The sequence below is a fragment of the Lipophrys pholis genome (genome assembly GCF_963383615.2).
Source record: "Lipophrys pholis genome assembly, chromosome: 9".
NCBI classification, from domain to species: domain Eukaryota; kingdom Metazoa; phylum Chordata; class Actinopteri; order Blenniiformes; family Blenniidae; genus Lipophrys; species Lipophrys pholis.
The window spans coordinates 23,746,039-23,769,294 of record NC_137639.1 but is presented as its reverse complement, the minus strand read 5'-3'; the positions used below and the strand labels follow the sequence as shown (position 1 = coordinate 23,769,294).

General features: G+C 41.8%; 2 protein-coding genes across 3 annotated transcripts; one reads left to right on the top strand and one right to left on the bottom strand.

Moving 5' to 3' along the window:
- The first annotated feature begins 234 nt into the window (after positions 1-234).
- Positions 235-5,389, top strand: ltap1 (lipid transport auxiliary protein 1). The gene is made up of 7 exons (XM_080471188.1): positions 235-1,329; positions 2,657-2,758; positions 2,902-3,010; positions 3,103-3,156; positions 3,233-3,399; positions 3,817-3,875; positions 3,970-5,389. Exons 1-7 carry the CDS (start codon positions 1,267-1,269, stop codon positions 4,178-4,180), a joined length of 765 nt encoding a protein of 254 aa, XP_080327314.1. The 5' UTR covers positions 235-1,266; the 3' UTR covers positions 4,181-5,389.
- A 74-nt stretch (positions 5,390-5,463) lies between these two features.
- tuft1a (tuftelin 1a) lies at positions 5,464-18,038 on the bottom strand. Of its 2 annotated transcripts, none has more exons than XM_080470762.1 (12): positions 17,857-18,038; positions 11,330-11,407; positions 10,420-10,521; positions 10,225-10,311; positions 9,852-9,902; positions 9,628-9,714; positions 8,761-8,871; positions 8,429-8,652; positions 8,232-8,337; positions 8,053-8,136; positions 6,966-7,060; positions 5,464-6,850 (listed from the first exon to the last, which is right to left on the bottom strand). In XM_080470762.1, exons 1-12 carry the CDS (start codon positions 17,914-17,916, stop codon positions 6,778-6,780), a joined length of 1,158 nt encoding a protein of 385 aa, XP_080326888.1. In that variant the 5' UTR covers positions 17,917-18,038; the 3' UTR covers positions 5,464-6,777. The 2 variants fall into 2 exon arrangements, with proteins under 2 accessions (XP_080326888.1, XP_080326889.1); XM_080470763.1 differs by lacking the exon at positions 17,857-18,038 and adding an exon at positions 11,547-11,690.
- Between the last annotated feature and the right edge of the window lie 5,218 nt (positions 18,039-23,256).

Sequence of the window (23,256 nt, the reverse complement as noted above, 5' to 3'; positions counted from 1 at the left end):
GCAGAACTCCACAGACACATACGATTGTTCTGGACAACATAATAGCTCCCAGTGTCTGGAAGATGAATGCAAACAACAGCCAAGCTCTGTTCGACATACTGGTGCTTTAACTTCAGTCTTCAGGGCGTAGGATTCAGGGTACGCCATGTGATGCACCACGAGTTCATAGCTTTTAATCAATGAGTCACGGTGAATATAAATAATCTATGAGCCTGAAAACAACAAAACTTCTTTACTGGTCTGATGCTGGTCACCTTTTGGTCTGGACATGGTGTACAGTGCTGTCTGGTTATCTTTGCTGGTTTATGCTCATCTGATGCTTGTTAATCCTGGACTGCTGCTGGTCTGTGGGAATTTATCTGGGTTGATTTCTGGTTTTTGCTGGTGCTGGCAGGCTGCACGGATTGATGATGGTTTCACTGTTCTGATGTGGGTCTATTCTGGTCTGTGCTGCTCTCTGTTGGTCAATGATGTTTATGCTAAGTTGTGCTGGTTTGTGGCCAAACAAGGTGCAGTGGTTATCTATCTTGTTTGTAGTGAGAAGGTTCCTGGTATGAGTCTGGGTTGGGTTTGTGTGGAGTTTGCATGTTGTCTCAATGCTTGCATGGTTTTCCATGTTTTCTCCCTGTCCATAAACATATGTTTGGGGTCAGTAGATAACCTTAAGTTCCTCATAGATTTGAATGTCTTTATGATGAACTGGTAACCTGTCTAGAATGTATCCTGCTTTCACTGACTCAAAAATGGATAAAGTTGTAAAACAAATTAAAAAAGGATGGATATATGATTTATGTTTGTTTATCTTGTGCAAAACCAGTATAGACCGGCATCCAAATAAGTTATTTTGAGCAGGATATTCAAGATATACTTTGGAATATTGTACGAATTTAAGGGCTAATATTATTTAATGGTGTACCTGAGGGTAAAAGAAGTCATTCATTCTTCTCGGTGTCTTTCTCATACCTGTTTTATCGGTTTGTTTTTGCTTCCGCAGTGTGTCCTCGTGAGGTCAAACAGCAGGGGGCAGAAGAAGACCTCACCTCTGACGTCAGCCCGGTCGTACCGGTCACGTGACTACCACGGAAGTCAACAAAATGTCACAACAGACACTTTACTTAACTTTGTTCCTGCTTTCCCTCTAATGTTAATCCTGCGTGTTTTTAACACGACAGCTCAAATGAAACCGCACGCTTTTAGAAGACCGAGCCCCGGACGACCTCTGAGCGGAGATTTTAACTTGTTAGTTTGGTAGAAAAAAGCTTGAAGATGCAGACCGATTCGTTTTTATCGAGGATTAACGTGGTGCTCGTGATGGCCTACGGGAGTCTGGTAAGTTTCTTTAATGTGTTTTTCGTAAGTTTGCTTGAAGTTGTTTGAGCTTAACTTGCTGGGATGTTTACAACCTGGAAGTCGAAACTGGTCGAATTGATCTTAAAGAGATTTGCATGTGTTTAGTATCAGTTTTAAATGTTTTCGTGTCTGTATCTAGAAAGTGGATCGGATTAAGTATATTCACTTGATTATGGAATAAAATCCCCAAATTGTGTCCAGTTTCATAACCTTTCTTATAACGAAATACTTCTCGGATATCCATGTCTTCCCCTTTAAACTGGTGTGCATTGTTACACTTCTATTTCGTTATTTGCTTGTTATTGTTTATCTAATTATTTTTTCTCTTTAATTGTTTTCTCCCCGTTAAGTACATTGATTTGTTTTGCATGCAAAATGTGATATACAAATAAACTTTCCTTACCTTGACCACATAATGTACACATATATAAACTACAGTATTCAGTACTTCAGTATTGCAGAAGCAAGAAAAAGTATAGTAAAATTTGAGAGAACTATGCCATGTACATTTCGTGCTGAAGAAGTAGAAATTCTGGAGTAAACTGATAAGTGTATCAAAATGCTTTGCAGCATTTACATTTTTTTTTTTCAAATATGATTGAAATTCTTCCTAGTTAGTTTTAATCATCATATAAGTAGAATGTATTGAATACTAGGGGCTTACATGTAATCTTATATAATCTGGTAAAACCTGGTCTAAGTCTAATAAACATTCATGTAGTCAGGTGAACTGCATCATATTGAAATGTTAAGTCGTTTTGTGTAAGTGTTGTGAAACAGTAATTCAAAAAATACATTTAAACAACTGTCTTCACTTTCAGACTTCTCGGGACATTAAGCTTTAAAAAAAAAAGTTTAAAAGAGCAAAAGCAGTTTCCAGCACTAAACCTGTTTAGTGTAACATTATGTCCCATCTATTATCAAAAAAAAAATCTTACCACCCTCCAAAAATGGTTCAAACCACTTATTTAGTCATGATTTAATATTTGGATTTATAATAAAAACAAATAATTGAATAATAAAAATTAAGAACAATATTTGTGAAATCAGCACATATTATTAATCTAGATTATTCTGCACCTTATTATGTAACATTTCATTGGATCCCCCCCCCCCCCCCCCCCCTACTCTGTCATAACCGTGAACAAACTAAATAAATGTATTTATTGCTGTGTTATTAAATGTAATAAAAACTAAATGTAGCAAGTGAACCAAGTATATCTGGTTATTGATACTTTGTGATGTTTTCAATCCTCCAGCTGCATGTTAACCTAAAATTGAAATTAAACTCTTGTCTTTTCTGTAGGTCTTTGTTTTGCTGTTTATATTCGTCAAAAGACAAATTATGCGGCTTGCCATGAAGTCTCGGAGAGGACCACACGCTCCACTCGGCCACAACGCACCCAAGGTCAAACATCTCGTTGTTATCCACCAGAAGTGCGAGTCTGTGCTCTGCTTGGCTGTTTTTGTGTGACCTAAATAAGCTATGTGTGTCTGTGCGTGCGTGCGTGCGTGCGTGCGTGCGTGCGTGCATGTGTGTGTGTGTTACAGGAGCTGAAACAAGAAATTGAAGCCAAACTGAGTCAAGTCCAGAAGATCCACTTTGAGCCTCGTCTGCTGTCTCCAGACGATGACCGGCTAAAACACAGAGAACAAACTAGTGAGAAGAGTACACCGACACTTTAAAAAACAAAAAAATGAAGCTCCGTTTTTACATGAGTGTGTGTGTGTGTGCGTGTGTGTGTGTCACAGCTTCATATGACTACCTGTACAGAATGAAAGCTCTGGACGCCATCAGAGACACTGGTGAGCTTCTCTCTCGTTGCTCTTTCGGTGTTGTTTTGCGGTGACGGCACATGAAATCGTCCGTTTCTCTCATCAGATTTCCCTTTCCGTGAGCTGGGTGGGTCGTCCGCCGCCGTAACGGGAAAACGATTTCGCACCTGGCTTTTGCAGCTAAGAAATTCCAACTGCCTGGTCAGAGACAACCAAAGCGCTCTGATCGACACCGTGCTGGATGGATACAACAGAGCACGTCACGGGTCAGAGGTCAGAGGTCTTTGTGTGCATTTGGACATTTCTGATATGTCAGCCAGACCATTAATATACACAGAAGGTAAACACCTCATGAAAATGAAGTTCAAGCTCCTTGAAGGTGAAAACTCTGCATTGAAAATACAACTGAACGTAATAAAGTAACTTTATCGTATTTATAGCTTCGTATATTCCACAACCGTAAAGACCAGAGGAGGAGTTGCATTACTTTGTGTGCTATTGCAAAACTAGTGCATGTAATCTGTATTAATTGAGTCATTTAGTATTTTTCTACAGAAATAAATGTCATCTTGCCCTTTGCGTGGCAAGGGGACAGATGGGAAGTTGCATCAGCATGTTTCTCCTCTCACATTGACGGGGACGATAACATCCAGCGCTCAGTGTTGAATCTCTTCCTGTTTCTGTTTCTAGGCTTTTGGTGAAGCAGAGTTTTTGAAATACAAGGAAGCTTTATCAGAACTGGCCTCACTGTGAGTAAACACAACTTTGGTCTTGTGCTAATGCCGACGTGGAATGTTAATTACGCGGCGGGGGAACAATCTGTTTCTGCGTGCCTCGTTTCAGCGTGAAGTCTCACAGAAGCGCCAATCCGAGCCAGCACCACCAGTCTGCAGCCAAAGACCTGACCAGTAGCCCCGAGTCGCCGAGCACGTCCTCCCCGACCCAAACCACCTACCTCACGTCCAGCTTTCAGCAGCGCAGCAAGAGGCCCAGGCACTTCCTGGAGCTGAAGAACTTCAAAGATAACTACAACACTCTGGACAGCACGCTCTGAGTACCGGTTCAGCTCGTTCTGTGAAAAAGGTCAAGAACAACACCGTGATTACAGTGCCTGAAAAGAAAAGTTACACTGCCTTCATATACTAACATGTACTGCCTGGTTTACAGTACATCGCATATCAAGCTACTGGTACAGTGTGCTTTACTTGTTGCTTCTTCATGTATCCTGTCATATTGCATGTATGAGTGCTATTTATGCGTCGCAGAATGACGACAATGAGTTGATTTGACCAAAACAAAACCACAGATATGTTGCTGTGCAATGGCATCAGACAGTGGTTTTAAAAGTGTGGGGTGGGTGAGTTTCAGCCTTAATTTCTCCCTTTTTTGTTCTCGGGAAAAACTGAGCATAAAAGTGAGGGTTCTATGTGGAGGGTAAAACTATACATGATGCTATTGAAACACATTTTTAGTGTATCGTAGATGAGTTATTTAATAAGTTTGGTGCAAAGCCAAAGCTGAGTGTAACAGTTGCAACAGTTACTGACTGTATAAACAAGCTTGCCAGATATTTTACCAGCTTCTACATTAACTAGCATGATGTGAAATATGCCTTGATAACAACTTACGATGTTACTGTGCAGATGCCGTGTGCTGCATCACAGTTTGGGGTGCAAGTTCTAAGGGTGTCGGTGGGGGGGGGGTCCTTCCACACTTTAAAAACCTCCGGCATAAGACAATCAGTATTTATTGCACAATGTACAGGCCTATGCAGATTTATTCAAATTAATCAGCAGTATGTGATTGCTCATCAACTTTGTTGAGAAAAGCAGTGTTGACAGCAGCCTCACACTGTTCATTTTACTTATGTTTACATTCATGTCCCTGCTGGTTTTTTTCTTCTTTTTTTCAGTTAATTCAACAACCCGTTTAGTTTGGGGGGTTTTTAAACCTTAAATATTAGTTTAACAGAGGCCTTCCTTGTTTTCAGGAATTGTGATGAATGAATTGCTTTTTTTTTTTTTTCTTCTTTTTACTTTAATCGGGTATCTCAGTGCAATGTAACCTAACAGTATCTTAGGTCATTATTAATGTGTACTGAATGTAAGTCTCTTTGCTCAGACTGATCCTCAGATGTCTGAACTGTCTGTTTTATTTTGATATTTAAATATTCCCAGGGAGGCATGTGATGCCCGAATAACTTCAGTTTTGGTGTTGATTACTGTGAAAGTTGACATCCAAATAAAACTGTGTTGAGTTCGTATCAGCGTGTTTATAGTTGTTCAAACAGTGTCCAGCAGAGGGCGCACCACACACAAACATTGACTGGGAAATGATCCAAATCAAGCATGATGTTTAATCTTCAGAAATTTATTCAGAAAACCACAAACACACATAGCAGATGAGAGAGTACTTCATATAAAAGCTTCTAGTTGAAACAGTGACTATAAGTGTTATTTTATATAAATAAATAGAAAGAGGAAAGGTGTTAGAAATTAAAACATCAAATCATATCCAATAATATGTACAAATAAAGGTGAGTATTTACACAACGACTGGGAACTGAAATGCTTTACACAAAGTACGAGCAAGAGTAAGGCTTCTAGGAAGCACCATTATTGTGAAACGTCTTCGGTTTTCGTTCTGATTTCTCACAGTTTCTTAAAAGTGCCACATTGTTATTGGGGGGGGGGGGGGGGGGGGGGAGGGTTTAGGAGAAGCAAGAATTACTTAAATATATTAAAAAGCCCCTCCCCCCCAAAAAATAATCATCAGAATTTCAGCTGCAGTCAGTATTTACATGTTTAAGCTTCATACTATTCACTGGACAAGCGAACAGAGTCGTGGGTGAGTGACAAAAGACAGAATTCGGATCATCTCAGTGATTTCTACATGATCCGTCATGTCGGTGCTGTTAGCTTACAAGATATCAATGCTATGTTGCTGTTAATTTATATTGTCACAATAAAAGCTCTTGTACTTCGTGCAACGGTTTGGTTTCGATACAATAAATTCAAAAAAAACTCAAAGGTCAAACGAGTTGTGAAAGCAGGACGAGGAGGAAACATCCGCAGACGGTTTGCTTTATCACATGTACAATATAAACTCTGTATTTATCTTCATGAACACAGGTAGTCTCATTTACAATGGAGACCTATTTATATATGTATGTGTTATATACAGGTGCATCTGAAAACAATGGTTCAAGCATCTTTTTGATTTCATTGTGATAATTATGGAAAATTACAGGAAAACAGACTCGAGAAATATAACATTCAGTGACTAATACACTTCATTTACAAGCTACATTTTGAAGAATAAAAGAAAAAAAAAGCTTGAAATATTTCAGTTTATGTGTAATAAATCTAAAATCAGTTTCACTGTTTTAATGAACTCATTTTCTTTAGATGCACCAGTATCTACCTTAAAGCTAACGCACTTTTTCATTCTCCACACAGACACATGCTGGTCACTTTTCTTTGAGAGTGTTTGGTTGTACTTCTTTGCTGCAGTCATGAGAGGTCACCACTGTGGCGGTGTGTGTGGTATTTAGTAGAGCTGTTTGGTTTCAGTCTGCACTCGATGGGTTTGGCGGCTCTGAGCTCTGAGCCCTTCTCAACAGTAACTGGAGGTTTCATCTGCACAGTCGCCTCAGGACTTGATCTCGATGACTTTGATGAACGGGAGCGGTTTGCTGGACGAAGTTGACGGTTTGATTGGTTTACTGTGACAAGGAGAGCAGGAGAAATTGGGGGATTAGGTGTTATCATAGTGGAAACAACTGGGAAACACTTCAATTGTATGGTACATATACAAGGTTAATAGTAATAATAAGTTACCTGTAGACAATCTGGGGGTTGCGCTCTGACGACAGGTAAGAATTTGACCGTTGACCTCCGAGGAAGTAGTCCATCTGGTCGTGCATTTCTCGGTTCTGCACACACAGAAAGGTTTCGGAGGTCATGCACAGTGATACCAGAGAAAGAATGTGCCAATAATTAAACACGGGACAAACACAAGCTCCTTTATTCCCTGTTTTCATGGAGCAGAACAAAAAGCTTTCGTCTTCATTGTACGTGTGACATACGGGCAAACTGGAGAAGCATTTCATCACTGATCCACAAAATACTCTTATTCACTCACAAGGTAAATAAAACGTTATGAAGTGAACATATCTGTACTAAAAATGGATTCTAAAAGCAATCCATTGTTTTCTTTCTATAAGTTCAGACCAGCTTATAAACAAAACACATTAAATGATGATTCTGCCATAGGGAGCCTCCTGACCTGCTTCAGAGTGGAGAACAGGCCCCCGCGTCTCCTCAGTGACGTTTTACACTGAACAACTACAAAAGACGGGAAGCTATAAAAGCTTTGTGTTCTGAACGTGAGGGAATGCATGCAGGGAAGTCTCTCAGTTCTCGGTTATTTTAAAGAGCCCCACCCATCCTGGACATCATCTGTTCTCCTCGATGTCAAATAAATGGGAGGAGATAAAAATTCTTTCAAACCTCAATATTTATATGAATAAACCACTTCTATTGGAACTATTATATGTATTCATATTGCACTGTGAGCTGAAGTTGTTGACAGTTGCACTTGTTTAATGGATTCCATTCTATTTTCATTTTATTCTCATCTGCATCTTTGGCTGCAATGCTGGATATTTGCGATCTGTGCAGTGGTTTCATTTCCACTGTCACCTTTGCTTGCTCGTGTCGGATTTTATCTTTGAATGTTATTTCAATGTAAAGTGCAGTGAGATTACCATGTTATAACTGAAGTGAATTGAATGTTCACATTAGATTTCCCTTGTTTCTTTACTGTGAAGGATTTGTTCTCTTGTTTTCTCTTAACCTTCACGTTAGATTTATGTGACACTCCGCTGAAATACTACTTCATAAGAAGACCGCGTGCAGGCCTCACCTCAGCCTCCAAAAACGCCACTTTCTCCTCCAGCTCTCTGATCACGCGGTCTCGCTCTTGGATCACCATGCGGGAGTTCTGAAGCTGAAAGTGAACAAACATGCTGAGTGAGCGCCGCTCAAATATGAGCACAGAGAAGTCGTGTTTGCTTTATGGAGACTCGCAAATGTGTGTCTCACCTGTTCAATCATGTGTCTGACTTTCCTCTGTTGGCTTTTCAGCATGTCATCCAGATGGTGGATCTTTTCTTTGAGGATAGCCACCTCCCTCTCCAACTGCTCAGCTCTAAAAATACACACCGAGCATCAGATTATCGTCACTGATTAATAAAGAATGTTTGTCTATCGGTGTACAGTATGTATGAGTACCAGCCGACCTTTGCTCCCCGCTGTGGCCCTCCTCCCTGATCCTGCGCAGTTCGCGTAGCTCATCCTCGCGGTTGCGGATGGCCTCCCTCAGGGTGGCGCTCTCCTGCTCCATCCCTCCCAGCAGCCTCTGGAGATCGTCGATGCGTTCGTCCTTCCTCTCATTGGCTTCCTCCGTGACCCGCAGCTTCTCCTCTTTATCGCTCAGATGCTCTTTAAGCCTGCTGCCTTCAGCCTGAGGAGGACAGCCAGTTCTTTTTGTTCATTTTATGACTCTCGTAAAGCTGAAATATGTTTGGAAACAGTTGAAATGATTCAGAGTGTTTGATGTGAATCCACTCACCTGCAGCCTCTCTTTCTCCTCCAGGTGTTTCTTTTCTGCCTCCTGCAGCTGTGCGTACAGGCGCTTACTGACCTCCCTCAGCTTGGTTCTCTCTGCCTCGTCGTCGGCCTCCTGACAGACGAGACAAGCGTCATATCAGCAAACATGGCAGACTGATACTTTTTAAATGATGTAATTCAAAATGTGGTTCTCGTTTCGTTCGGGCTGCGTCGGTTAGGCCGTCATAAAGAAAACAGGCGTGTCGACATGCGTCACTAGAGTGGTTGGATCGTGTCCAAATTCCCTCGCCTGTTTCTGCAACACTTTGTCCCAGTGTGACTCACACACGTCGCTATAATTAGTCAAAAAAAATAACAACAAACAATTAAACTACTAACAATAGTGTCAGCATTGTTTTGTTGGTATAAAAGACTTGTCGAGAGTAGTGCTCAACGCCTTGAAGACAGCAACAAAACCTATAAAGGGTGAAGCATCTGTGGAATGAGGAGGGCTCGAAAACAATCACACATGGAGGCAGAGGAACAGAGTGTGCTCGAACAGCATTTCAAGGCATTTTTGTATACCCAGGGGTGCTTCTAGAGTATTTCCTCACTCACTGTCATTTCAAACCCTTTTAACTCCCCATATCACTTCTCGTTCTGACTCTTTAACCCTGCACCTCCCTTTATCTGCGCCTCTGGGACCCGATCGCTTTACAGGCGTCAGAGGGAACAGCTCATTGTCAGGAGAAAAAGCACAGACGGTAATCTGAGGCTATAATGTACGCTTGAGAAATGCAAAATGCTCTCATAGACTGAAAAGACTCATGTGTACTGAGAGTATACGCTCGAGCCTGAAAGGACGCCTTTCACAGTCGAGGTCGCTCACCTGTCCGTCAGCTTTAGGTCCGCCTTTGGGAGTGGCCGAGGCGCTCTTCTTGAAGGGAAGGCCAACCTTCCACCCGTTTGTGTGCGGCTGGAGAGAGAAAGGGAGGAAGTCAGCAAGGGACAGGGTGAACGACGCAGACGAAAGAGGTGAAGGAAATGCCTTTAAGCACACAGGAAGGAAGGTTAACAATGGCGAGGACACAAAGCCGCTCGAGTGAGGCCCACCTTGGTTTTGGCTGCCATCTGCTCTCTCAGTGTCTTCAGGCAGTACCTCACCTGAGTGAGACACAGACATCTTATCAGCTATTGAAATATTATCAGGTTGTTTGTTTGTTTTCTAAATCAACAATATATCAACATGTGTGTTTCCAATGAAACCTGGATAACAACACAGAGAATTCATGATGAGCAGAAAGAGAACAAGGCAAAAAAAAAACTAAAAGAAAAAGTATAGCACACGAATGTAAAAATTTAATTTACATGCACCAAACAGGCAAATTCTCATGTAAGCCAGGAGGCAGGGATGACAGACTGTAGTTTTAGTGTGTGTTTGTGAATTAGTCAAATAGACAGAGCAAGACGCTTTCCAGAGACTCACCTCCTGTATCTGTGAAACCTCATCGGACAGCATCTTCAGGCTCTGTTGGTGCTTCTGCTGCTCCTGTCTGCGTGCCTCTAAATATACCTGGAGGAACACCACGGATAAATACCGACATAACCACAACACCAACACGCTGTAGCACACACCTTCCAAAACAAGTACAACAAACAACAGTGACTGGGCCACACCCACCTTGATGACTTCCACCTGCTCCTCTTTGGATTTCACGGGTTCGGGCGTCAGAACTGTTCTGTCGCTGGCTGGTTGCACCAACGCAAAAGCTCGTCCGATTGGCTGGAGATAAGAAAGCAGAGGAGTTAACAGTGTTGCGTGATCCCCGGTGGATGGGTGTGATACGTCTCCAAGCACCATAAGTAAACATGAATGTGCCTGCACAGGATCCAAGAGCAGTTTGATTTGTGATCAATATTACAACACAGGATTTGGAAGCATTAGCAACATCCGTTTGTTATGAAACATCTGTCGTGATGCAATTGAAGTAATAAAAATGAAAACTAGACTATGATGAAAAAATGTTCTCCTGATCCCACAATCCCTGTGTGCATTTGAAAAGCAGCGAGTCTCTATAAAGGAGGCAGAAACATTTAGACTTAATCACTATGGAGACAAACCCTGAAACATCTGGACAGACTTGGTCAGAACCAAGTGAGAGACGTGCGGAGAAAGATGGAGGAAGGTTATGCAACTAGGCTTCTCTGGTGGTCCCGTCGATTTAACCATGAATGTCTTCTAGGGTTGCACGTGTGGAAAACCTCCAAATGATGAGCGGATAGCGGCCACGGCATGTTTACGAGAACAAATCTTTAGCATTTTAATAGTTGGAGCTGAGTTAACCTTCTTCGGGAATCCTCAGACTCAATTGCATTCACATTTAAAAAAGCCTGCGACTACTTTTTAAAAATCGCCAGAATTAAAGCCAATGTAAAAAAATAAAAAAATAAAAAAAATGTTTCTATTCTAAGTATCAAAGCATGAGAATCTAAATTTTTCACTAAAACGCTCCATCCCTGTATCTCACACTGGCTCTTTTCTGCGATGTTACAGTCCAGCGTGTTTGTTATGAGATGCGGGAAGTTCTTACCTTGTCTCTGTGCTGCTCTGCACTCCGAGCCGCCTGGTTCTGGTCGTGCAGAGTGAGCCGGAGTCGCCTGCACCCGTCCTAAAGAAAGGCAATGAAGTGAGGACACGATGAAGTGAAACCACAAAGAGACCGTTATGTGATGGAGAGACTGATTGAGGACTATTTTGAGGAGGAGAGAGGGGGGAAAAAAGAGGAGGAGAGACTGAGTCATACTCACGGAGTAAAACAGAGGAAGAGGGAGGGGGGGGGGGGGGGGGGTCTTAGCCAAAGAGGGAAAGAACGAGCGAGCGGTGGGAGCGTCAGAGAGAAAGTAAAAGTTTTTCACAGCTGCACAGAGACAGATTGTTTGGTTTAAACTGTGTGCTGTGGACGTCAGAGGGACTTAGGCGGAAACCCTCCAGATGCTCGCAGCCAATTGAAAGCCATGGGTGGATTTCTGGAAGAGTGGGAGCTAAATGTAATGTCAAACAAGTCGGAATGTTTCCATGGCAACCAAACGTCACAGTCACCATAAACTATCTGGCGAAGGAACAACGTGAGAACACAACGTACACATGCGACACTTTTGAAACCAGCACATGAAGCTTTAAGAGGCAATTGTATTTTCCACAGGAGAGGAGAAACTCCAACAGGAAAAGTCTGTGTGTGTGTGTGCGTGTGTGTGTGTGTGTGTGTGTGTGTGTGTGTGTGTGTGTGTGTGTGTGTGTGTGTGTGTGTGTGTGTGTGTGTGTTTGTGTCGGGAAGTCCCTTATAAATAATACACAGCCAGTGCCTGTCAGTACGCGGACATCAGGGAGGAGGTCAGAGACATTGCATAACTTGGTCCTCGTCCACAGAAGTTGTTGTTTTTGTTTTGCCCGAGGGCAGTCACTGCGTCGCCTCATGTCAACTCGGATACATGCAGCAGGCCAAGACGAAATGGCGGCCATTGTAAACAACAACAAACACGCAGACATGTGTCACCCATTAAATTATATAACCTGGCACACATACACAGCAAGGTTAACTGGTTGTTTATTAGCTACATATTTTAATGTCTGAGAAACATATAATGATATAATGATAGAGGGATGTCTGCAGGGCTACTTGTGAGTGTACATCGACAGGTGTTTCAGGTGTTTTATCATTGTTGTGGCGACGTACAGTCCATCTGGAGAAAAATCACCACATTGTAGTTCAAGAGGTTTGAGGCTCAACAAAGTTTCGGTCGGTAGTAGATAAATATAGGTCGAGTCAAAAGGTGTGTGTGCGTGTTCTTTTACAATTAGAGTAAATTACTGTTTTCTAACAGGCCCCGGTCACTGTGTGCAGTATTGTTTCTTCTTTGTCACGTAACATCTCTGCGTCTGTTTAGTCGCTGTGATGGAAGTTTTGACCTTCAAATGAAAAAGGAGTTCACATGAGATGAGAGTTTATTCAGTTTTGAAAACTTTGAGCTAGGAGACCTGAGGTGACTTTGAGGAACTCAGGGGAAAAAAAGCAAACTGAAGATGAGCTTAAGCTCCCTGGTCGAGTTGCATTAAAACCTCGCTGACTATTTATGGCAGAATTCTTCAGGTCAATACCAGATTGTGTTATTGTGGTATAGTGATTAGCACTCTCGCCTCTTAGTGAGAATGTCCCCGGTTTAAGTCCGTTTTGGCCCTTGTATGTGGCGTTTGCATGCTTTTCCTGTGGGTGTATGTGTTTTGTTGTTGTTGTTGTTTTTTTTACTTTCACAGTCCAAAAACATGCATTTGAGGCTGATTGGTGACTATAAAATGTGAATGAATTGTATAATTTAATTTTGAAGACAGAGTGGTTAAAGTTTGGGTACATTTTCTTTCTTTCTTACATTGTATCATAGTGAACATCTCTAACCATATAATACAACAGAAATGCCTAAATGAGCCAAATCTGTTTTAAACTACAACTGCAGTGATTTGCTGCTAAATATGAACCAAAACTATGTTATTAATCACTGACGGGGAGATTTCAGGTTGCTGCTTTGCTTTTGTCCTGGGCCACATTGACAGCATGTATTAGTTGTCCATGTAGTATGTCTAGTAAATCTAGTATGAGTAGTACTAGTATTAGGAGCACTAAACAGACCGCCCAGGTCTTTGAAAAAGGAACCATCAAAGCCTGTAAAAATTATGAATTTTGTTTTTTGAATTTTTTTTTAATTCTTTCACACATCGCAAACCAATCATTTCATTTATTCCTTTAAAGGCCAGTCAGTGAAACAATTGAAAATGTAAAGTTTCTGCCCTTGCATGTGGTTGAAGGATCTTTTCAGACACAAAATGAAGCATTTCTTACAGTCTTCCTGGCTTTTTGTTGTAGGATATACAATAATTTGCCATATCCTATTAACAGGAACAAGGTCCTACTGGAGTTCTTTACAAAGAATCTAACCTGAATAAGATCTGTCCTTGTTTGGAATTGGACATCATCTCTTTTGTGTCAGTCACAAACGCAATGCTTAAATTGTTATACACATATTCTAAGACACAAAGATCAAGTGCCATGCCTGCACATAGCTTTACAAAATTCATGAATTGTGCTCCACAAACCTCAACGTTAAATACTATATTGTTGTTTACGTTCAAGCACTGTCATCAAGTTACTAAAGTGTCTTGTCTGATAAACCCTGGGTTGAAACCAGGGTTGAAATCTCAAAAGAATTATTACCATAGAAACTACTAAAGTTTTTGAGTTTGCACTGTGAGTGGCCACCAGAGTGGATAAAGAAACTACTGTAATACTTTCAGTCCCTCTGTAACCCTGTTGTCTGACATGCGGAATGCAAATTGATTTTAGCCAGACGGGGGGAAATAAACTGCGTAGTGTTACATAATACCATGATAAAGAGCGGTTATAAAAGAAAGGCTGTGTGAGTAGACGACAGAGGGCCTTTCGATTAGCTGCTATCTGCTCGGGACTAACATTGATAAGGGAAAATGGAGGGAGGCTGATCTGGAAAAGATATAAAGAGAAATAGAAAAAGGAAAAGAGCGGCAAGAACAATACAAGGCAGAGGAAATAGGCTAATATTGTGGCGGGGTCCTATAAGAACAAACAGAGCACAGAAAATGAAAGCCAAAAAAAAAACCCCTCTCTTGTTAAACATCCTTTCCACTCAGATTTCAGACTCCCGAAAGCTGTAATAGGGCACAGCATTTAGAGGAAGAGAGGTAGGGAGGGGGTGAATAAAGAGGAACAGGGGAAGGTTTGTTAAGAAGGAATCCATCATTATACAACTTCTCTGGCTACACACAACCAGACAAAGACCACTAATCCTTGCTCGGGCAGAAGCTATTTACTTGTGTGTCGCCCGGTCTGTATTCTCTTTTATATCGACTGACACACAGAAATGCCGCTGCCGCGTCCCACCTCCACAGACAACCTGTAATACTGGACTTCCCGGGAACACAAACAAACAGGCACCAGTCGGATGTGCTCACGGATGGTGATGCCGGCGTGCACACGCACACAGCCTCGAGCGGGAAAACACTCACAAACACACAACACAAAGTCAACACACTGCTTTTATAATGGAGGGAACATGAACCCGAGCTGCTGGGTGCACGACAATAGACACAAAAGATCGCGGGGACGTGGACAGACTGAAAGGCCATGAAGACACTTTTTGTTTTGGTCTTTGGCACCAGGAGGCCTGAAACTCATCGAGGTTCAAGTTCCCGAGAGGTGACCTGGAACTGGGGAATATGGCTTTTAAACAAGCAAGACTGGAGGAGTGACACTTTATCATTCAAGGCATGATGCGCTCAGCTGCAGATATGAGAACCAAACGTGGCCAAACATCCTCTTGTGCCTTCGGGTCTCATTCCTGCATTCCCCATAAGAAAACATTCCTCAGGTTTATGAGCCTGCACTTCATCATGAGTTAAAATCACTTTCTTGCTCTCATGCACTGTTTTCCCCGCACGCACGCACGCACGCACGCACGCACGCACACACGCACACGCACACGCACACGCACACGCACACGCACACGCACACGCACACGCACACGCACACGCACACACACACGCACACACACACACACACACACACACACACACACACACACACACACACACACACACACACACACACACACACACGCTGCACAGATGTCACTCTTGTCTCGTGTCCAAATGCACCATACAGCTAAAGAGAGAACAGGTGGAGGTGGAGCAGGTGGCGTTCAGCTGCTCAAGCTGCAGGTCAAAGACAAATTTCTGACACCCTCGGGTCAGACAATATAATTCGATCTATCTATCTATCTATCTATCTATCTATGACGGAAGTACAAAACTTGAATACTTCCCTCGCAACCCTGAGAAACTCTGATTGTTTCTCTCTTTTCCCTAAAATTTCACGGAATAAATGAGAAATATTTTAATCATGTTATCCATTCAACAAGTCATTTGTTAAAACAATTCGACTAGGAGTGCGGTCTTTCTTTGAAAGTAAAGACTAACTGGTATTCTACAGTGTTGAATTAAAGGTTAAGTGTGTTAATGACAGGAGAGGAGCTAAGATGTTAAGCAAAGTGTTTGCGTTGGATTACCGTCACATGAGAGCAGGTGAAGTTCAACACAAAATCCACTAGCACAGATCTGAGTCATGTCAGAAAGACCTGTCATTTTTACAATCTTCTTACCAACGATGATAAGGAGAAATTAGGTTATTACGGCTCTTTTGTGGTCTGTGCAGCGTGTGAACCAGGTATATGTGAGTCTTTGGTCAGCAGGAGCCAATTTGTGGTGTTTGGCTCATTCCCAGCCTGTGAGGTCAGACTCTTCTGATTAACGTCGCGACCGAAAGTGAGGGAAGACGTCGGGAATGTGCTGAACTACTCACACAGATAATGGGGGGGGGGGGGGGGGGGGGGGGGGGCGGCGATGCTCGAGTTTGTAGAGCACTTTGTTTCAAGTTCAGAGGGGAAGGGGACGGACGATGCTCGAGTTTGTAGAGCACTTTGTTTCAAGTTCAGAGCTGCTCGTTCCTCCTGTGTTCATTTAAATTCACATCGCCTCAATGAGAAACAAAAAGGTTTCTCTGTGCTACGTCAGGCACATTCCGGCTCCTCATGTATCCCAGAAATACCTCAGATTACCAGGAAGAGTGTCCCCTCACTGCTTTGTCCCCTCCACACATTGTGCTGGAGAGAATAAGGCCTTGGCCGCCTCGCTGGAACCGTGTCAGATAAGTAAATGTGTGTTGTGTGTAGAGTTGAGGGGAAAGTGCTTTCGGCCACACATCGAAGTGTGATATAAGGTTTATGAGACAAAAGTCGAGCAAACAAATTTTTATGCTTCAAAGCACATTCCTCAAGTTAATCACTTTATTAGGTGTGTGCTGCTCTTTGTACACTTTGACCTTTCTGCCAGCTTTACAGTTACACAACAGAAAGTGACATACAAGTCTAAACCTTTAACACAAATGTGCCTTCTCTCTCTCAAATGTTTTTTTTTTTTTTTTAAATCTTTGTTTGAATATCATCCGATACAAGCTCAGCGGGGGGCAGACATGGATCTCAGCAGGAAACCACTGAGGTGGAAAGTGTGGCGTTGCGCCGCAGCCTCATAAACCATGGGTTAACTGTTTGCTTTTCCAGGCCAGGTAGATCATTAAATTCTTACTGCCACAGAAGATGAGGCTCATCCAGTGAGTGCGACCTGAGCAGCTGCCGATCGCCCATTTACAAGCGCGTAACTAAGCAGAATCGGAGGACGTGTGCTGTTCAAATCCTGTGGAACAAAACTTCCCACGCACAGGTGGTGCACAAACTGCACAAGCAAAAGCTTTAACAAAGTCCTGAGCTGCCTGCAGCCTGTCTGTCACAACTGCACTCATAAGCCTTTAAATGATGTGGCCACAAGTGACAATCACAGATGTTACTTCCACTAATTCTGAGCCTGCTGGTAGTTTGAGGGGGAAGGGGGTTAATACTTTAAAGCCAGAGACTTATTAGTAAATACACCACTTAGAGCTGATGAAGCCACTCGGGCCTGTGAGAGAATCACACAACCACACAAAGCATCTGATGCAGTCGACAAAGTCCCTGATCTTCTGTAAAACAATTCAGACCTGAGTGACCATCTGGATCCAACCTGCTGACTGTGCTCAGACTGAAATACAAGGAGGAGCTGCTCTTCGCTCTTTTGAACCAAATATTTGAATAAAGCAACCGAATGACTCTGACTTTAACCTCATAAAACAGGGACACTGGTGTCTTTCAGTAAAACATTATATGTTGCCATGACATTCTCTTTTTAACTAAAAATTTTTCATTCTGTTTTTTTTTTTTTAAATAATGTTTTGACCTTTTAATCATCTTCAGTGTACTTTGTTAGTTGCTGTTGATGCTTGTTTTATTTGAGGGGGAAAAAAGAAATAAAAGAGGCTGAAGGAGAAAAAACAGATTGAAAAGAAGCAAACAATGACTGATGGACGTCTTCAGCTTTAACTTCAAGCTTCATTCATTGATGACTTCATTATGTATCCACACAGGGTGAAAAGGAGGAGAAACTTACCCCATATTCTTGATGTCTGATGTCTTCGAACGTGCACAGACTTCTGGTCACTCCACTCATCTCGACGCGGTTATAACAAATATGTCAGAGAGAAAACTAAAGAAAACTGTTTTTAAAGATCGCAGGAGTCCGGCGGTCCGCTGGAGCTGCTGGTTGTCAGTCTGCAGCCGGTGAGTGTGTGTGACAGAGTGTGTGTACGTGTGCGAGTGTAACTTTTCTCATGGCGTCACCGCGCGCGAGGCCCCGCCCATCAGCGCACCGACCAAATAGGGAAGTAGTCGTGCGCTCAAACGTTGACAAATATCTCCCGAAACGTCCTGAAACATCAACATTTATCTGCTGACGAGGACAGAAAAACACCCCCCCCACACACACACACACCTTCTGTTATTGCCCCACGGAGGGCTGACATCCACTAAATGTTGCCCCCTCAGTGCAAACAGCTCACATCACCAATGAATAAATCATTGAGGGGGATTTAACTCCTGACTGAGCTTGTCCTAAAATTACAAGGCAAAGGAAACCAGAGGATTAAGTTCAGTGATTTTAAGGCATGTAGATAGATAGATAGATAGATAGATAGATAGATAGATAGATAGATAGATAGATAGATAGATAGATAGATAGATAGATAGATAGATAGTGTATTTATCTGTATGTGTGGGAATGATATATACAGTATATATACTAAACTAATCATGCTGCATTAATCCTCTTTCTGCATCCATCCATCCACAAATGAACAAAATATTCACAATTTCACAATCTTAAAGTCAAATTATAACATTATAATGTGTTTCATGTGTCCATTAGATACTTCATCAGCCACTGTGTACAATGAGTGACTTGTGTCAAAGTTGTGTTACCATTGTGTCGTAGAACAGACTTTCCAGTTCAGTCTGTACCTAAAACAATATTATCCCACAAGAACACCCTTGTAACTTTGGCTAAAATACGTCACGTCCCGCTTAGAACAGAGATTTATTACTGATAAAACATGCTGGTAAACAATAGCAGCAGTGTCCGTTTATCTTTTACTTTACTGAGTTAATAGGAATAGTTAAAAAGTACCTTCAAGAGTCATTTGTTAAAAAGTTAAGATGTCCAGTTTACAACTAAACAACTCAAACAAACCTTCACTTTTAAGTATACGTTTCCACAGGGAAACATGTTTAATGTTGTGCTTTAGAATAAAGTTTGCTGGGAAATATCAAGTGCGTCTGCAGATGTCAGTGAGTGGCCCATGGTCAGTCCGTGAGGAAGAGCTGACCCTGCACAGCACTGCTCTGCTGACATGCAGCTGACCACAGCCAATCCAGGACGCCACAGACCTCAAATTGGATAAAGACATTAACAGCATTAATGAGCGCCGAGAAGCAAACAACAGCTCACAGTGGCAAACAAGGGAGGACACTAAGTGAATTTGAAACAGCCACAGACGGGGACAAGAGAAAATGTCGTGGAGGGGATCCAACGTCAACTCAAGTCTTAAACAAATCACTGAATAAGAATGTTGTATTATCTCATAGCAGACTCCTCCACAATAACACACCTACATCGCATCACTGGTCCTGACGTCTCCCCAACCTGAGAAACAATTCTGTGTTTACATCACTCATCTGATCACAGCCCGACACATACTGATCCTCAGACTAGACGCCAGAAGCCATGTTTACACACATCCATGTCTGAGGCTTAGCGTATGGAATGAGTAAGAGCCGCACTATTCATGTGCTCAGTGGAGTTTTCAACCTGAAAATCCAATCATGCAAATGCATGTAGTAACAAACTAACTCAGTCTGCATGTCAGTCAATGCAAAGTCCCGGCAAGGAATAAAAATAACAACTAAACATCATGGACAAGTCTATCACGGGGAAAAAGAAATAAAGACAATCGCACACACACACACACATATTCACATCTTGGTTGGATTTTATTTCAACCAGTTACCTCATGCTAATGCTTTTTGGATGCGGAAAGAAAACACCTGTACATAAGCCCCACACTTAATGGTATCATGGAAACAAAAATCTAGTCCACAATAGTCATATCTTAAGGAAAATACAAGATTTAAGTTTGTGTCATGTTGAAGTTACATTAAAGATGACGTGAGGGAAGAAGGGAGCAGAAACTTGGTTTAGGGTAAGTCTGCAGAATGTGAACGTAAAAGTCAATGTATTGTTTTCAAAAGTCACGAAAGCACATAAAGTTCTATTAATCGTGTGTTTAGGGTATTTGTCCCACTTGAGCGGTAAAGCTGGAGTTTCCCCGAGGGGCATCCTTCGTTGTTTGGAGTCAAAGATATCAAAATTGAGATTTTAGTTTGCCAGTAATAGATCGGGTTGGAATTACAATAAGTCTGCACAGAATAATGTAAGTGAATGTAATGTGCAGGGTTAGAGGGAGAAAAGGGTCCCTAAGCTCAATGTTGATTTTTATTTCTCAGCAATCCAAAAGTTTGATTGAGGTCTTTAAAAAATAAACTTTGGTCACAATTGTTTTGGGTTGTTTTTGTGTTTATATTTAATCTCAAGGGAACTTAGAAATTACAAGTGAAGTTTGTAAAGATGACTTGTAGAGCAGAAGGACATTTAACCAAATCAGGATTACATATGGTAACTAATGGTCAAAGGTTAAAATGCAAGTGGATGACAAAGATGTATTGGATTAATGATGCTTTCTGGAAAACCTTGATGACACACCCGCGATAGTGACATCTTCTGATTTGGGAAGTGAATATGACAGAGATCAGTGGGTTTGCCTCCCTCGCCACTCCTTCTCTTTTCTTCATCATGGGTTGTGACAGGCCATCCTCAGTATCTGTGTGTGAATTTACAAATTGTGTAATTTTACTACAGTGACGTTAGATTTACCAAAATAACAGAGAAGTCATTCATCTACCAAAAATTTATATCTGAGAGTAATACTTTGTAAAACAAGTTATTTTTTTTAAAAAAGTGTTCACCTGGCTCATATTCTCATTGATGTGAATGAAACTTGTTTGTATATAATTGGAACACTTATCCATTGTTGTGAATTGTGAGCTATTTATAGAATTCACGTACTGAAAGTGTGACTATTCAATCAACGGACTCTCGTTATTTTAATTTCTGCAACCTTTTAATTGCGGCAGAACCAATTGAGAAAACGTGAGTCATTTTCTCTGTGTAACTCGATTTACTACGTTCAACCTGCAGGGACTTGTATTTCTGCATGTGCAACTTGTGGAGGCAGATGAAAATATTTTTACTCTCATGTGTAATAGCAAACACACCGCGGTTTCAAAACCCGTCACGCCCGTCTCCTGGCGAATGGCCTTTCAGGTTTAGAGTTATGCTGGAAAGCTGGAATTATATGGAAACCCAATCCCACCCATGGAAAGTATGCTCCCGTGCATTTTTCATCCTTTCAAAACAGACGTACAGGTTTGGTTACACCGAGGTGCAGTATCATCACGGACATCAGCGTGTGAATTCATGCCAACACGTCTGTTCCTAATAAGCTCTCCAAAGCTGCATTCCCGGTGAAACGGAGAGGAAAAAGAGCTCTTTCACATCTTTTGTAGATCAGTCACACAATAGCACCGTGGGAGGGCGTCTTTTTAAAAAAATAAAAATAAATAAATCAGCCAGGACTTTGAAACGCCGTCTCACACGCTCAGAACTGTGTAACATTCCATCCGTTTGTTGTGTGCCAATGTACCCATTAGGATGTAAACACGTAAATCACCTGAGGAGTCCCTTCAGGCTGCTGGCTTTCATCCCTCTTCAAACAAGGAGTAAAAACAATTACCTGAAGTCATAGTCAAATGTTATAAAAAATAAGGGAACTAAAAATCCAAGTGTGATTAAGAGATTTAGTTATTAGATGAGCGGGATCAAAACCTGTAGGTGTTTGAAGTGGGGATTGGCTGCTTGTTAGTCAGATCGATGTTTGTACTTCTGCACGAGTTTCTTAGAACCTGCTTTTGTGTAATTCTTGGCTGACATCACACATTCCTGACATGCTTCACCCTGTGGTGATCCAGGCACCAACAAACCGGCACTAAACCCACTCTGCCAGCTGAGAGACAATAAGCAAATCTATTCATCCATCCGTCTACCCTTTCTGCTTTATCCAACTTTTAAGGGGCACCCAGCTCCAGCCGCTGGGAACGGCGTACGTTCAAAAGGTTGGGAACGACTGGCGGAACAAAGTTTGTTGGCATTTTTGATATTTTTAAGTAAGATCAAAGAAGATTGTCTAATAGAACTCCGTCATGCCGGGCCACACAGGGAAGTGGTGGTTTGTTCTCTTGTGTGTAAAAAGACCTGGTTCTACAATGTGGACGGCGAGTTTGCACGTTCTCCCTGTGATGTTCCCCCCCCCCGTCTCTTCCCTCGATCCAAAAACAGGCTCATTATATTTTGTGGTCTGAGTGGATGATTTTTACATTAAAACGTAAATCCTTATGTTGGGGAAAAATCAACCGTCAGAAGCAGCTGAAAGCTTCAAACCCGTCAGCCATCAATACAAGACACCGCTGTGTCGCATCTTGATGGGGAAACCACTTTACCATCGTGGATTACCTGTGCAGTGACTTTGGGACGCTCTACAAAGAGATACGACGCGAAGAATGAAGCTAAAACCACAAATGAAACTGCTGTGAAGATTAGTTTACTGGGGCACACGCTAAAGTTTAACAGATCAAACAGAGTTATCATCATCATCGCTCCTAATTCGTGTAAACACAATTATGACGGGGATGAATGCAACAGCTCATGAAGCACGTACACTGACCTCGCCTATAAACACTTCAGCCCGACACGATTGTGCTCCGCTCGGTGCTTATCGCTGATGTGATCACACTAAACAGTCCTAAAACAACAGATAAGGAAGGGGAGGACAACAGAGGGACTGATGTGGGTCATCTACAACAAGCTCTGTATTTATTTTACTACTTTTGATGTTTTTCTTTCCACACTGCTTCAGGAAGGCCTCTGCTATAATGAATCGCAGCTCTGTTTCAGCAAACGTGTTAGAAACTCGTCTGTGATTCTCTGGTTTCACTGGGCCAGAGATTTTTTATTTATTTATTTTTACTTCTGGTTGGCCTCATGTTGATGTTTTGGCAAATAAAACACAGATTTCTAATCAGCGTTTGTTCATGTGACGTACACTCTTTTACAGAGTTGTAAAAAACACTAAAATGAAGAAAGCAGTTTTGTAGACTTCAGGTATGTGGTCTGCTTTGGCCTCGCCACAATAAATGTTGGCATGGTGAAAAAGATTAATCAGTGAACAAAGTGGTTAAGACTAATAAGTCTGAAGTAAATGTGTGAACCTGAAAACATCACAGTTTGATCATTAGAAGAGCTTTATAAAAAAAAAAAAAAAAAAGTATATTGAATCAAATTCGA